The following is a 14,568-nucleotide window of genomic DNA, read 5'->3' as shown; positions in this document are numbered from 1 at the left end:
TGGCGCGTATGTGTGAGAGAAAGAGTTGTCACTTATTTTTCAGCCCTGTGTGCCATCTCCCGATGCCTTTTCTTGCCTTCTAGACGAGTTTGAGACACTGAGTGTTGAAGCTGTCCCCCTCTCGGCAGGCAACAGCCTCCAGCAGGGCCTGTTTCTTCTGGGTACTGCGAGATGACTCCAGCTCATACATAGTGGTTAGGTTGAAGAGGACGCTCTCATGGAGGTAGAGTGCGGGGTCCTGCTGTACTAGGCCCTCCAGCTGGCCCAGGGACTCCTTCAGCCGGCCCAGGTAGAGCAGGCACACGGCTGCGTTGTTGTTTGCCTGGGAAGAGGGAGGAGAGGGAACCAGATGGAAGAGGACGAGGACGAGGAGGAAAGTAATACATATACTTGTTTGCAAGGTTTCAGTGATGTTTTACTAAACATACCACAGCCTGTCCACTGCATAAACCTACAGTCAACTGGCTGAGTTCATGGCTACTAAAGAGGACACTAAGGCACTTACCACTGGGTTTTTCGGATCAATTTTCAACACTTCAGAGAAGGACCCATGTGCTTCTGCGTAGTTGTTTTGACTGAGGTAGACAAATGCTCTGGAAAACACATGCACACACATAAATGCACATACAGGGGGACATCTATATTGGATAATTACAATTCATTAACAATGACAACAATACTAACATTTTAATAATATTCATCCAAATATGGAGCACAGAGTGATTTAAAAAAAAAAACCTGAAATAAAATAAATGAAAAAATAAGGAGAGGTATAACATGAGTAAAATAAGCATCCTGTGAAACGTGCTCCCTATCTGAAGTGAGCATCAACACACTCAGCGCTGGTGACACGGGTTTTGTCACCTGAGCTGGCTTGACACTTGATCCCACTGTGTGAGATACACGGAGGTGTGAACTCCTGTGATAAGTCACACGCTAGGAAGGACGAGGCGTGAACCAGCGAAAGGACCCCGGAGGAATCGGCCATCAGGTGGAACGAAAAATAAACCCGCCAAGCACATGGGCTAATGCAAAGGAGGTGTGAGGAGGGCGACGCACACGTACCTGTTCATCCACACGTGTGCAGTGTGACTGGGCTGGTTCCCCTTCGCCTGGCAGATTTTCTCCACGTCTTGGAAGTACCGCTCTGCTGTTTTAATGTCTCCAATCTGGGCAGAGGAGAGACAAACGTGTGCATGCAAACAAACACAAACGGGTACTATAGCTTTAAGTTAACTGTTTGTGAGGCTTGTAGTTTCCAGCAGAGCAGGAGATACATGTGAGTGTAGATGTGTGAATGCTTGCTCATGAAAGAAGGCTATATACAATGCAAAGAACCCAATATTTGTGAGTATAGAGAGGAGGGGGTTGTATATGTGTGTGTGTGTGTGTGTGTGTGTACCTGCAGAAAGATGCGTCCTATACCGCTGAGCAGCTGCACGCTCTGCTGGGGCTCATATTGGGTGATGGAGTGATAGGTCTCTACGGCTAAGATGTAGTCCTAGAGAAAGAGAGAGAGATTAAAGAAAACAAGGATTAGGTGAGAAACAGGAAAGGATAAAATGCAAAACAGATTAAAGTGGACATTATAAAGTAAAGGTAAAAGACGAGAGACGAAAAATGTGTGGGTTGGAGTGTAAAACATAAATGGGCAGAGGCAAAAAGAGGGAGAAGCAGGGGGCGAGGGAGGGAGGTAAGTTAGTGTTGAGATTTCGAGAGGGGCACAATGAATCTCAGCAGCGTTAGTAGGGTGATGTGTCCCTAGTCCAACCTCCAAACTGCCTTGCTACACATTGCTCATATGATGACTGGACTGCTGAGTGGGGCATGGGAGAGGGGTCACTGATGGGGGGGGGGGGTTCAGGGCACTGTAATGTTTTTGTAGCTGAGGGAATGTGTCAGTAGACACTGTGCATGAGCTCGAACGTGCACTCAAGACTATTTGTAGATGTGTCTATGAGCGAGCACAAATTGCGTCCACACGCTTGTGTAAGTCTATACTGTCGCCAGTAGATGGCACTGTGGCTCTGCTTTCAGTTTAGCCCAAATCCACGCCCTGGCCACTCTCCTCCTCCTCCTCTTCTCTCTCTCACTGACCGAGAATCCAATTAGAGGCCAGTCTGTGGGGATTTCTCTGCGAATCCTCCACAAGCCTAGCATCAGAATCACACACACATACACACACAACACACACAGAGACGTAGGCACACAGGTAAATGGACAGACGCTTGCATCCGTGCACACACACACACAAACACACAAATACCTTCATAAGCAGTAGACAGTTAGCCATGGAGTACATGACCCGGCTGAGACGAGACCGCCACAGTGTGAGAGAGGCTGAAATGCAGAGAAGAAGAAAAAGGCGGACACGTCTTTTTAAAACAATAGTAAACAACAACACGGGGATTGAGAAGGGTGCTTTTAATATTCAGACAACTTCTTTTGAGGGTTTAGACAAAACTTCACCTTTTCTACTATCCATCCCTCCCTCCTCTTATCCCTCAACCCCGCAGACACACACATATCCAAATATACACACAGAAACATGCCTATTAGCATTCATCCCTGCACGTGTGTGTGTGTGTGTGTGTGTGTGTGTGTGTGTGTGTGTGTGTGTGTGTGTGTGTGTGTGTGTGTGTGTGTGTGTGTGTGTGAATGCTTGTGAGATGGGAAGAGCTAATCACTCAGTAGGGATCTGATATGTGAAAGCAAGGCTCTCTTATTGACTTGACTGTCTGTGTGGGTGCAGAGAGAGAGAGAGAGCAAGAGAGAGAGGGTGAGGGAGAGAGAGCGAGAGAGAGAGAGCGCGGCAACAGCTATTAGCTGGCTTTTAGAGGAGCTTAGAATCTGGCAAACTCGGCACACCCTCGACCACAAGCACACACATGGTAGGTAACACGCACACATATGGTAACACGCACACGCACGCAAAAAGTCAAGTGGCACATACATGTCACCCTAACAGATAAACCAATTACAGCAGGGTTTTACTACACCTAACTCAGCTTCAACAATTAGTTCCTTGCTCCTCATCCAAAATATACTGCGAGGAGTGTCGTCTATACCATCTGTACTCCTTTCAGATTAGTGTTCATGAATGATGCATGCTGTGAAAGAAAGCCTGGCACCTGCTCTGAACCTAGAAGAAGAGCAGAGCAGAGCAGAGGGAGAAGACTGGGGCTTTCTGGTGTCTTATTAAAGCAGGTGAACTTCAGATGGAAGGCCGTGCCTATTTCCCTTGTGCTGATCTGAGTGGATTGGATAGGGCTGATCTTTATTGATGTGCTTTATGCGAAGGACTGGGGGGACTGTTTCAGAATTCAGCACAAGTACCGAGGCAGCGAGGTGCTGAACACTTTCAGAACGCCGCATTGGTGTGTTTGTGCCTTTGCAGTGTGTGTGTCTGGACAAGGTATACTGCAGACCAGCACCAGGTGTGCCTCTGCTTCACTGCTTCAGTGTGTGAACACGTGTGTGTGTGTGTGTGTGTGTGTGTGTGTGTGTGTGTGTGTGTGTGTGTTATCCACTGGGGGCACATGACCTGACTCTCCTCCCACAGTGTGATGCAGTCTGGGACTGGGGCCAGGGTCTCTAGCCAAGTGTGTACGTGTATTTGTGTGTATGTGTTGGCGTGTGTGTGTGTGTGTGTGTGTATGTGTAGTACCTTCTCTGTTCTCCTGTGTTAGCGTGATCATACTGCCATCCTCAGCCAAGCCCTGCTCCAAGTTAGCTAAAATCTGTTAAGGGAAAAATTCAGAGGGTTAAGACTTTTCAGTGTCAGCATTTAATGGTTCTTGTTTGTGTGTGTGTGTGTGTGTGTGTGTGTGTGTGTGTGTGTGTGTGCGTGTGTAAGTGTGAAAACTATACTTGTTTGAATATCAGTACATAACAATCCAATAATCACATCCCTTTATGACTGTGTGTGCAGGAGGGCATGTGGAGTCGTATGGCTCGTGTGCCAGCAGGCATGTACTTTTCTGTGATCATCTACTGTTCGTGTGTGTACCATGTGTCTACAGTCTACTAGTCTGTGTGTGTGTGTGTGTGTGTGTGTGTGTGTGTGTGTGTATATGTGTGTGTGGGGGTACTGACAGCATGGCAGACGGTCTTGAGGTTGTGCAGGCGGTCCAGAGCCTCCTGGGGCTTGGACAGGTACTGGGGTAGCTCAGCGTGCAGCAGCCGCATGGAGAATGGCACCATGGAGCCTGGCACAGGGTGAGAGGGTGGGAGGGAGGGAGGGAGGGATAGAGGGAAAGAGAGAAAGAATGAGGAAAGGGGGGGGGGTCCAAGAAAGAAGAGGACCATGAGAGAAAGTAAAAAATAAAAAAGGAGAAATGGAGGCCGTGGGGAGTGGGGTGGGAGGGAGGGTTGAGAGGGAGAGAGACAGAAAAAGATGAGAATACTATAAAAACCCATCCACCCACACGCAGACTGCACACTGCCCCGGGGGCAAGAACCTACAGATGGCATTGAGCTACGTATGGCTGCTTATTAAACCCTCTCATCTCTCCCTGCTCTGCACAGCTCCATCATTTCTCTGCTTCATCCCTCTCGCTCCCTCTTTCTACATTACAAACACATTCACACACTCTCTCTCTCTCCTACAGTCAGTACCTCTCCATCTCTCTCTCGCGTACACGCGACGATTCTGTTTCTCCGACTCGCTCTCTCTCTTTACCACCCACAATTACACCCACACATGCGTCCCTGAGGGAAAAGCCGATTTCCAGGTGAGTCCCTGAGCCTTGATCAGGGTCTCCGTCGCCAGATCTCCAACTCTGCTCAACGCACCACGGCAGCTGATGGGTGTTTCTCTTGCCTGTCTGTCTACCGATCCCTCTTCTGTTGCTCTCCCCGAGGTTTCCTCCTACGTCTTCCTCCCTGTTAAAAGGTTGTTTTTTATTTTTTATTTTAGGGAGTTGTTCCTTATCCGATGCGAGGATCTAAGGACAGGCTGTTGTGTTGCTGTAAAGCCCCCTGAGGCAAATTTGTAATTTGTGATAGTGGGCTGTACAGATAACATTGACTTGACTTGGGGCGGCACGGTGGCGCAGTGGTTAGCGCGGTCGCCTCACAGCAAGAAGGTCCTGGGTTCGAGCCCCGGGGTAGTCCAACTTTGGTGGGTCGTCCCGTGTCGTCCTTTGTGTGGCGTTTGCATGTTCTCCCCGTGTCTGCGTGGGTTTCCTGCGGGTGCTCCGGTTTCCTCCCACAGTCCAAAGACATGTAGGTCAGGTGAATGGGCCGTACTAAATTGTCCCTTGGTGTGAATGTGTGTGTGGCGGCCCTGTGATGGCCTGGCAGCCTGTCCAGGGTGTCTCCCCGCCTGCCGCGCATTGACTGCTGGGAGAGGCTCCAGCTTCCCCGCAACCCTGAGCAGGATAAGTGGTTTGGATAATGGAAGGATGACTTGACTATCATGATTTTTGTCCCCCTCTTTCTGCCTGTTTCACTGTCCTACCACCTTTCCATGAGAAAAACTCACTTTTAGTGGTCCATCCGTCCCTTTACCTTCGGGCGTTTCCGTCCGATTCTTTATTCTCTCCTATGGGCATGTCTTTCTGTCTTTCGTTCTTTCTTTGCAAATGTATTCATGTCTCTCTTTCTCTGTCTGCCTGGGTGACATCAAACTAGCCGACTCTCAGGCTCAAGTGCAGAGGTTTATTCCTCTTTCATCTAGCCAGAGAAGAAAGGGGGGGGGGGAGAGCAAGGTCCCATTTCATAGGAGCCATGATGGTATCAAAGAATACGCCCAGTGTTTGACCACATTCTGATCTTCTTTAACCTGCGAGACGCAGATGTCTCTGCTCTGGGTTCCAGTTATCGATTTGCACATGAAATGCGTCGACACCGAGCAAAGCAACACGAGCTTAATAAAGGACACGCGAGACGGGCCGGTGTAAAAGTTGCCTTTTAACGCTCAACTTTTCACTCGGCAAACAAATTAATAACTGACAAACATTGACTGGTTTTCGAGCGCTCGGTCGATCCTAATACTCTGGAAGGCGACGAGCAGTCAGCCCCCTCTTGAGGCGCTCGAAGAGTGCGATTATGGATAATAGATAGTCGATGGGTGCGTCAGGCCGGGGAATGGGTAGATTTCAGATGCCAGGTTGGGAAACTCGTGCCAGTTTGTCTGCAAACACCTTCGGAGGACACAAAGCATTTAATATTGAGCAGTGGAAATTCAATCAGTGCTCCCTTTAGGAGTCTATGCAGTGGAGCTCTGAGGGTGGATGTGTTCTTGCATGCATGCATCTGTGTGTGTGTGCAGATGTATCTCAACTGCTGCCTTCACTGAGGCAGCCTGAGGGGCGAAGCAGATCCAAAGTAATGGGAATACATTAGAGAGCAATTCATGCAGCGTAAAGAGAGGAAAAACAAATCCAAAGAACTAGCGCTGCAGACAAGTGGAGTTTTTGGGCCTCCCAACGACATCATCCGATACCGAGCTCTGATGTAGCGCAAACTTTGCTCTGAATATTTAATAGGACAGCTGTATGAAGTGGCAGGCTCATGTGTAAAGGGGAAAATGTAAAAACCTTTTGGCGAACAACATATTCACAACACCTGGACAAAGGCGCTACAGCGGCTGCACTGTACACATTAATAACGTTGAATTGTCGTTATTATGTCAGCTCTTCTTGGGCCGCTCTGATGGCCGAGCAGAATAAACCGCCGTTCTTGCCATCCGCTCATCATGTGGCTGGGAGGATCGTATCCCAGACTCGCCATAACCGGTCACGGCCAAAGCGTCCACGGGGAAAGGGATTCATTAGGCCACCCTTACCCGAAGGATAGTGGGTGTAGACCGGTGTAGTGTTCGGGGGCTCGTCGTTCTCCAGCGACCCCTCTGGTCCATCCGGGCGCCTGCAGCCAAGCAACTGAGAGCATTCTCCCTACGTCTCCTTCGTGGCCTGAAGGTGATGCAATCCATGCGAGGCTTCAGCGTGTAAAATAGCGAGAGCAGCCGACACGAGTTTGAAGGAAGCTGGTGTTATGGCTATCCCCTTCCTGTGGAAACGTGAGCCAGGGGAGTTATTCGACAAGAGTTCCAGCCATATGCCATTGGGTTAATCGGGTGGGATAAGGGGAAAAACTAGAAATATATTTATTAACATAAAATAATATGTCCGCTCTTCTCCGCCGTTAATATGCATTTTGGTTTTGACACAGATGAAGGACGCCAGTATGAGATTACGGGTCTACAGCACCAACCTGTAATCAGCAAGTATAGCAACTTGATTTGAAATCAGCTAATCCCCAACTGTACCAGGCCAATTACCCCATTCTTCTGAGCCGTCCTGGTCGCTGCTCTGCCCCCTCTGCCGATCCGGGGAGGGCGGCAGACTACCACATGCCTCCTCCGATACATGTGGAGTTGCCAGCCGCTGCTTTTCACCTGACAGTGAGGAGTTTCGCCAGGGGGCGTAGCATGTGGGAGGATCACGCTGTTCCCCCCAGTTCCCCCTCCCCCCTGAACAGGTGCCCCGACTGACCAGAGGAGGCGCTAGTGCAGCGATAAGGACACATACCCACATCCGGCTTCCCATCCACAGACACGGCCGATTGTGTCTGTAGAGATGTTCGACCAAGCCGGAGGTAACACGGGGATTTGAACCGCCGATCCCCATGTTGGTCAGGCAACAAAATAGACCGATACACCACCCGGACGCCCGGACAACATCATCTTTTTAGGTTGCTTCCTGTTTCATGTTCTAACTGCATCTAGGTGAAAACGTGGCAAGAAGACATTGCAATTCTGTGTTTATTGTGATTTTTTTTTTAAGTGTTGTCACTGCACAACTCTGTAGCAAACATATTAAAGGCTTCGGCTTTCCTTCCCTCTATAAATGTGCTGGATAAATCAAACGTAGTGCATCTATAAACATGGAATGACTGCCGGATCTATATTGTTGAAAGGAAAATTACTATAGGAAATCAAACCAGAGCCTTGTATATATCTGCACCTCAGATTGACTGGAGTCAAAGTATATTATTCTTGTTGTGTAGCTAGATAGTGTAAATTTCGTGTACCTCCAAGAGTAGGAAAATGGATAATCTTACAGTTTATGATTTGTACTGTGTATATAGTATGTGTGTGTGTGTGTGTGTGTGTGTGTGTGGGAGTGAGTCTTTGCTATGTATGCGTGTACCTCTCCTGCCAGGGTAAGCAATGGGGTAGTATTCATAGTAGAGATCTGGTTGGTCGAGGTTGCCAAAGGGTTCCATCTCCGCCTCGGCGCTCGGGAATAATGTCAGCTTGGTCAGCAGGGCCAGCCGCACGAACCACAGCTTGAAGACACACACACACACACACACACACACACACACACGACTTGTTTATAACAAGTATGATGAACACTGTAGTGATGTGCAAAAAAAATTAATAACAGTTCTCGCACAGTGGGAGACGGGGGCGGGGGGGGGGGGGATGACAGAAAGAAGACAACACGCATATCTCCCAAACTCCTCTGGTCACAGCTGTTGCTCTCCCTGGGTGCTACTGCCCATGCCTGCCATCCACAGAAAGCGCGTGGGTGTATCTGTGTGTGTGTTTGTGTGTGTGCACCACCCTGCTACCTCTTCATCTCTAATGTATGCAGGCAGCTCTTGGCTTCAGCTCTCTCCCCTATCTCTCACACACAGAGGCATGTCGGGCCTGACTCCGTATTCCCTAACCACGCTCACGCAAGACACTGGACTGTATGTCACATCACGTACAAAGACAGCGACATAATGTGTGAGTGGGGGGCGGGGGTGGCGGTGGCCTACCTGCAGGGAATCAGTGGTATGGGAGGTGGGCAGGCCGCTCTTGCCATATCCTTGGCCGTGGGCTGTCAGCAACCGGCCTGTCAGGTCCACTGCTGCTCGCCAGTTCTTACTGCTCTGGAGGAGCGAGAAGGGGAGGAGACACAAGTGATGATATATGCATGGCGGGCATGTACATCATTATTTCATGACATTTGTGCATTGACAAGTGCTACAGCAGACAGCGTCAGGAGGGCCAGTAAAATGTGGGAAGAATGACCATGATACCAGCAGTCGTGAGACGGACACCCCGTGATACATAATGTTATATTATATTATATATAAAGCTTGAATAAACGGTACATGACATAATACTGTATACACAATATTTAATGACCTATCTTCAACACGAGCACAGAAACGGCACAGATGTCAACTTCGAAAGTGGACCTCGAACAGAAGAATTTGGGTACAGATTCAAATACTTCTAATTGTTGGCATGATCAAACTCGCCATAACCGGTCACGGCCAGAGCGTCCACGGGGTAAGGCATTCATTAGGCCACCCTTATCCGAGAGATAGTGGGTGTAGATCGGTGTAGTGCTCGGGGACTCATCATTCTCCAGCGACCCATCTGGCCCATCCGGGCGCCTGCAACCGAAAGCATTCTCCCTACGTCTCCTTCGCGGCCTGAAGGTGATGTAACCCATGCGAGGCTTCAGCGTGTAAAATTGCGAGAGCAGCCGACACGAGTTTGAAGGAAGCTGGTGTTACGACTATCTCCTTCCTGTGGAAACGTGAGCCAGGAGAGTTATTTGACAAGAGTTCCAGTCATACGCCATGGGGTTAATCGGGTGGATAAGGGGAAAAACTAGAAATAAATTTAGAAATTAAAAATAAAAATTGTTGGCACGATCACGATTTCTCTCGGCGGAGATTTTTTCAACAGCCTATGGAGCGACACATACCAATAAGACATAAACAAGGCTCAGCGCTTTCGGTTTTTATTTTTCAAAGCCATCCAGCATGCCGAATTTTGCCACAAGAGGGCACTGTTATATAACCTCACACGAACAGGAACAACTTTTGGATCCGTGGAAACATGAAATCCGGGTGAAAATCAGTTTAAACCAATCTGCTTCTTTTAAAAAAATCTGGGTATTTTTCGGTGAAAATCGGTAAAACCCGAAAACGCTGAGCCTTGGACATAAAGCAAGCATTACTGATGAAGCTTTGGCTACCGAGCTGCTAATCTGCCTGATTCTAAACAATTCTCTGCAGGACTCCAGACTCTCACGCCACTGCTGCGGACCGTGCAAGGAGAATGGACAGACAGCTCAGACACAGAATAAAGGGATTCTTCGCCCTCTCTGTAGTGATCACCACGCTACAGAAAGATCACGTGCTGTCTGGGGTTGTGCAGCGAAGGCTGTTACATGGGCCGTCACAAGAGGCAGGCGTGTCTGCATGTGTGACTGCGCGCCTCCGTGTTTAACTGCCTGACGCCGAAGCTGGAGGACAAAGCGCACACACATGCACGTGGAAGGACAAGTGGGCACACACATACATACACACACACACCTAGATATTAGCAGCATCTGCTTCCACAGGAGGTGGTACAAAAGGTACGAGAGGGACAGAGGTGGGAGGGGGGTGAGAGGGTTTGGAGTCACACCACCCCATCAACCCACATGACAAGGTCAGCCTGCCGATTGGGTTCTAAGTGCTACACCATTCATCATAGCCAGAAAGCTAATTAGGCGAGAGAGAGAGAGAGAGAGAGCGAGAGAGTCACAGATTCATTTTATTCGTCTTTGCCTACCTGTCATGGTCCTCATCAACACACTCTCTCTCATCCCCCTTATTCCTTACATATCTCTCCACTCTGCTCCTTCACTACCCACTCTCACCCAGACCTAACCTTGCACCCCCCCCCTTCTCCTCTGTCTGCACTCCTTGGGGTTCTCCCCCCCCCCCACCCATCCATCTATGTTGATGACCCCAGTCCCTCCCACCCCACTTCTGACTTTCTTCTCTCTCTCTCTCTCATGCCCCCCGCCCCCCCCTCCTTCCCTTCCTCATTTAACCTCCTTGGACAGCCCCCCCAACCCTCCTCCTCTGCTCTCCTCCTCCCCACTCCTTTCCTCTCCTCTCCTTCTCTCCTGTCTTGTGCCTCTGAATCTTCATTAGAGGGGGAAATGAAGCTGAAAACGAGGAGGCAGCCTGGATGGCCAAAAGCAGCTGCAGCCACTCACACGCACACACACACACACACACACACACACACACACACACACACACACACACACACACACACCTTACAGTGTGCTACAGTATTCCACTACCTTGCCTATTAGGAGGTGTGTGTAAGTGTGTGCGTGTGTGTGATGCAATGTGGGGAGGGCAGGGGGAATGAGAGCGTGGTGAGCCTGCAGTGGTATACATTAGCCGCATTCCTCCTGCACACACATATGCACATACATGCACACGCAATCCCGCATGCACACAGGTGCGCACACAGGTGCGCGCGCACAAACACACACACACACACACACACCTTTATACAAACAAACGAACACCAACCAACACACACAAACACACACACACACACACACACCTTTATATAAACAAACAAACACCAACCAACACACAAACACACACACACACACACACACACACACACACACACACACAAATAAACAGTCCAACACACAGGGGCACAGATGGATAAGGGTTTTTCAACAGTGGGTGAGCAGGACGTGATAGAAACCTGGCCTGAACATGGCAAAAGAGGGTGAGAGCAGGCAGAGTTGGGCATAGTGGATAAAAAAAAACCAGTCTCTACGCCAATATCGTTGGTTGGAGAAGAGAGTCAGTTTGGAGCAAAGAGGAGACGAGAGAAGGAGAACTAAAGGCCAGCGGGGGAGCAGTGAGGTGTTACAAGGAGCCAAACTGAAAGAACCAGAGCTGCTGTACAACTGAATTTCTGCTCTGACCTTATGTAACTATGCAGCACTACCACTGCACGGCTTTACAGCTTGACGATGTCTTGCGGTAGCCTGAAACCTCAGCCACACCAGTAAAAACCAACCATAACGCCCATAATACAGGGGAGGTGGCACTGGTGGTTAGAGAGGTAGACTTCTGAGTGAAGGATGAGAGGTTCAGTCTCCCCCACCCTCCGAAGTTGTTTTTGATCAAGATGGCGAATGGAGGGGTGTCCGGGTAGCGTAGAGGTCTATTCTGTTGCCTACCAACACAGGGATCCCGGTTCGGGTCGCCATGCTACCTCCGGCTTGGTCGGGCGCCCTGCAGACACAATAGGCCATGTCTGGAGGCTGGATGTGGATGGGTCCTGGTCGCTGCACTAGCACCTCCTCTGGTCGGTCGGGGCGCCTGTTCGGGGGGTAGGGGGAACTGGGGGGGAATAGCGTGATCCTCCCATGCACTACGTCCCCCTGGTGAAACTCCTCACTGTCGGGTGAAAAGAAGCAGCTGGCGACTCCACATGTATCGGAGAAGGCATTTGGTAGTCTGCAGCACCTCCCCGGATCGGCAGAGGGGGAGGAGCAGCTACTGGGACGGCTCGGAAGAGTGGGGTAATTGGCTGGATAAAATTGGGGAGAAAAAGGGGGAAAAATACAACAAAACAAAAAAAAAAAGATGGTGAATGGCATCTGTTTGCTCCCCTGATGTAACAGGGTGCTGTACATGACCTCTGAACTCTCTCAGAAAACTTCTGGCTACACTGTGTGGGAATCAAACATCTCTAGCAATTAGGAGAAATGACCTGTACTAAGGCATGGTGGCGTTGTGGTTAGCGTGGTTGCCTCAAAGCAAGAAGGTCAGTCAGTCAGTCAATCAATCAATCAATCAATCAATCAATCAATCAATGAACCCTGGGGCAGTCCAACCTTGGAGGTCGTCCCTGGTCGTCCTCTGTGTGGAGTTTGCATGTTCTCCCCGTGTCTGCGTGGGGTTCCTCCGGGTGCTCCGTTTTCTCCCACAGTCCAAAGACATGTAGGTCAGGCGAATCAGCTGTACTAAATTGTCCCTAGGTGTGAAAGTGTCGGCCCTGTGATGGACTGGCGGTCTGTCCAGGGTGTCTCCCCACCTGCCGCCCAATGACTGCTGGGATAGGCTCCAGCATTTCGTGACCCTAAGTAGGACAAGCTGCTTGGATAATGGATGGATGGATGGATGGATGGATGGATGGATGGATGGATGGATGGATGGATGGATGGATGGATCTGGAGTAATGGTGAAAATAAGCATGCTAACAAGGGCATCTCACATATTCCCTAGCATAAAGGCCTCCACTTCTATAGCTTGCTTGACCTAGTGTCTAATTTCACCAGTTTTATTTAGAGAGCCGATGTGACTGCATTAAGAATTTACCCAACTAAGTAATCTGACTAACATACTTAAAGTAATCAATTGTGTTAATTATATTTCTAACTAAAAAAAAAATCAGATTCTCAAGTCCTCGGAGTCTGCGAGTGCAGTTTGCTTTTACAGCTGTAACATCTGACAACTTTGTAGTTAAAAAGAGGTGTACTTTCAAGATACGACTAGACCGAGATATTTTTTTATTTTTTTATTTTTGCTTCCTGCTAGTATTTCATCTTCAACTCTTCAGAAACCTTCTCGGAGCGTACCACAACTTTGGATAGCATCTTTAATGAGAAACGGCGAGATAGACGACCGCGTTCCTTCTGGATTCCAACCACACGCTCGCAACCCAGGTGTGAATCATTTCAATTAACACCGAGGAGACGGCGGGAGGAAAAAAATAGGAGGAAAACAATTGACTGATAGATGGGAAGGTGATTAATAATTTAGCTTGGCTCAAATGACTCTGCAATAAGGAATAATCAGATCCCCCCCCTCCCCACCACCACCACCAAATCAAATGAAGACGCATTACCATGGTGATTTATTGCCAGCAATATTAAATGAGGAATTGAGCGTGGAGGCAAGGCCAACAAATTTTCCACTGGGATTGTTAATTCTCTAGCTATATGGTGATGAATGGATTTTTTTTTCTTTAAAGGATGTCGCCGGGCAGTCTACCAGCCCACTGGATTTCATCACGTTGTAGAGAGTGTTGTGTAAACACACAATATAAACAGGGAGGGAAGGAGGAGGTGGGCACTATTATATAAACCAGTTTTGACCCCAATGAGTGATGAGACCATAGGAAGATGGCTCCTACAGTGAGGACTCAATCAACATATTGGTGTTTGGCAACATGGAATATATTATGGGGGCCGGCAGTGGAGCAGAAGAAGAGCAGGTCATCTGGTAAATGGAGGGTTGCCGGTTCGGTCCTCGGCTTCTCCTGGCAAAAACGTCACAAGATATCTAACCCCTAACTGCTCCCGATGAGCTGGTTGTTACCTTGCATGGCTGTGTGTGCGTGTGTGTACATGTTTAGCTATCCTTGTGTGGACATTTGGTCCACACAAGGATAGCAAAACCTGACAGCACCTACCTTGTGTGGACATTTCAGAGGTCCTCACAAGGAAAGGGGTCTATTTTAGGGTTAGGACTTGGTTTTAGTGTTACAGTTAGAATTAGGGTTAGGTTAAGGTTAGGGTAAGGGTTAGGCATGTAGTTTGCGTGGTTAAGGTTAGGGTTAAGGGCTAGGAAATGAATGTGGTAATTGAGGGGTCCACACAAGGATAGTGAAACACGACTGGGAGTGTGTGTGGTGGTGGTGGGGGGGGGATGTGAGGCATTAATTGTAAAGCGATTTGCATGGCTGTTGCAGCTAGAAGACCGCAATATAAATGCAGTCCATTTACCATCCATTAT

At 48.9% G+C, this 14,568-nt stretch overlaps 1 protein-coding gene across 1 annotated transcript in view; it reads right to left on the bottom strand.

The window, feature by feature from the left end:
• Positions 1-79: 79 nt before the first annotated feature.
• trappc12 (trafficking protein particle complex subunit 12) overlaps positions 80-14,568 on the bottom strand; it is a 39,201-nt gene continuing 24,712 nt past the window's right edge. The window contains exons 3-11 of the mRNA XM_056295770.1: positions 8,776-8,889; positions 8,157-8,295; positions 4,096-4,208; positions 3,668-3,740; positions 2,267-2,340; positions 1,403-1,501; positions 1,066-1,169; positions 506-593; positions 80-322 (exon numbers count right to left, since the gene is read on the bottom strand). Of these exons, the coding sequence (XP_056151745.1) occupies positions 80-322; positions 506-593; positions 1,066-1,169; positions 1,403-1,501; positions 2,267-2,340; positions 3,668-3,740; positions 4,096-4,208; positions 8,157-8,295; positions 8,776-8,889 (1,047 nt within the window). The remainder of the gene's footprint in view (positions 323-505; positions 594-1,065; positions 1,170-1,402; positions 1,502-2,266; positions 2,341-3,667; positions 3,741-4,095; positions 4,209-8,156; positions 8,296-8,775; positions 8,890-14,568) is intronic.

This window comes from Lampris incognitus, chromosome 16 (genome assembly GCF_029633865.1).
Source record: "Lampris incognitus isolate fLamInc1 chromosome 16, fLamInc1.hap2, whole genome shotgun sequence".
Taxonomy (NCBI): domain Eukaryota; kingdom Metazoa; phylum Chordata; class Actinopteri; order Lampriformes; family Lampridae; genus Lampris; species Lampris incognitus.
The sequence above is the reverse complement of the archived record's forward strand: the minus strand, read 5'-3'. Positions and strand labels throughout refer to the sequence as shown.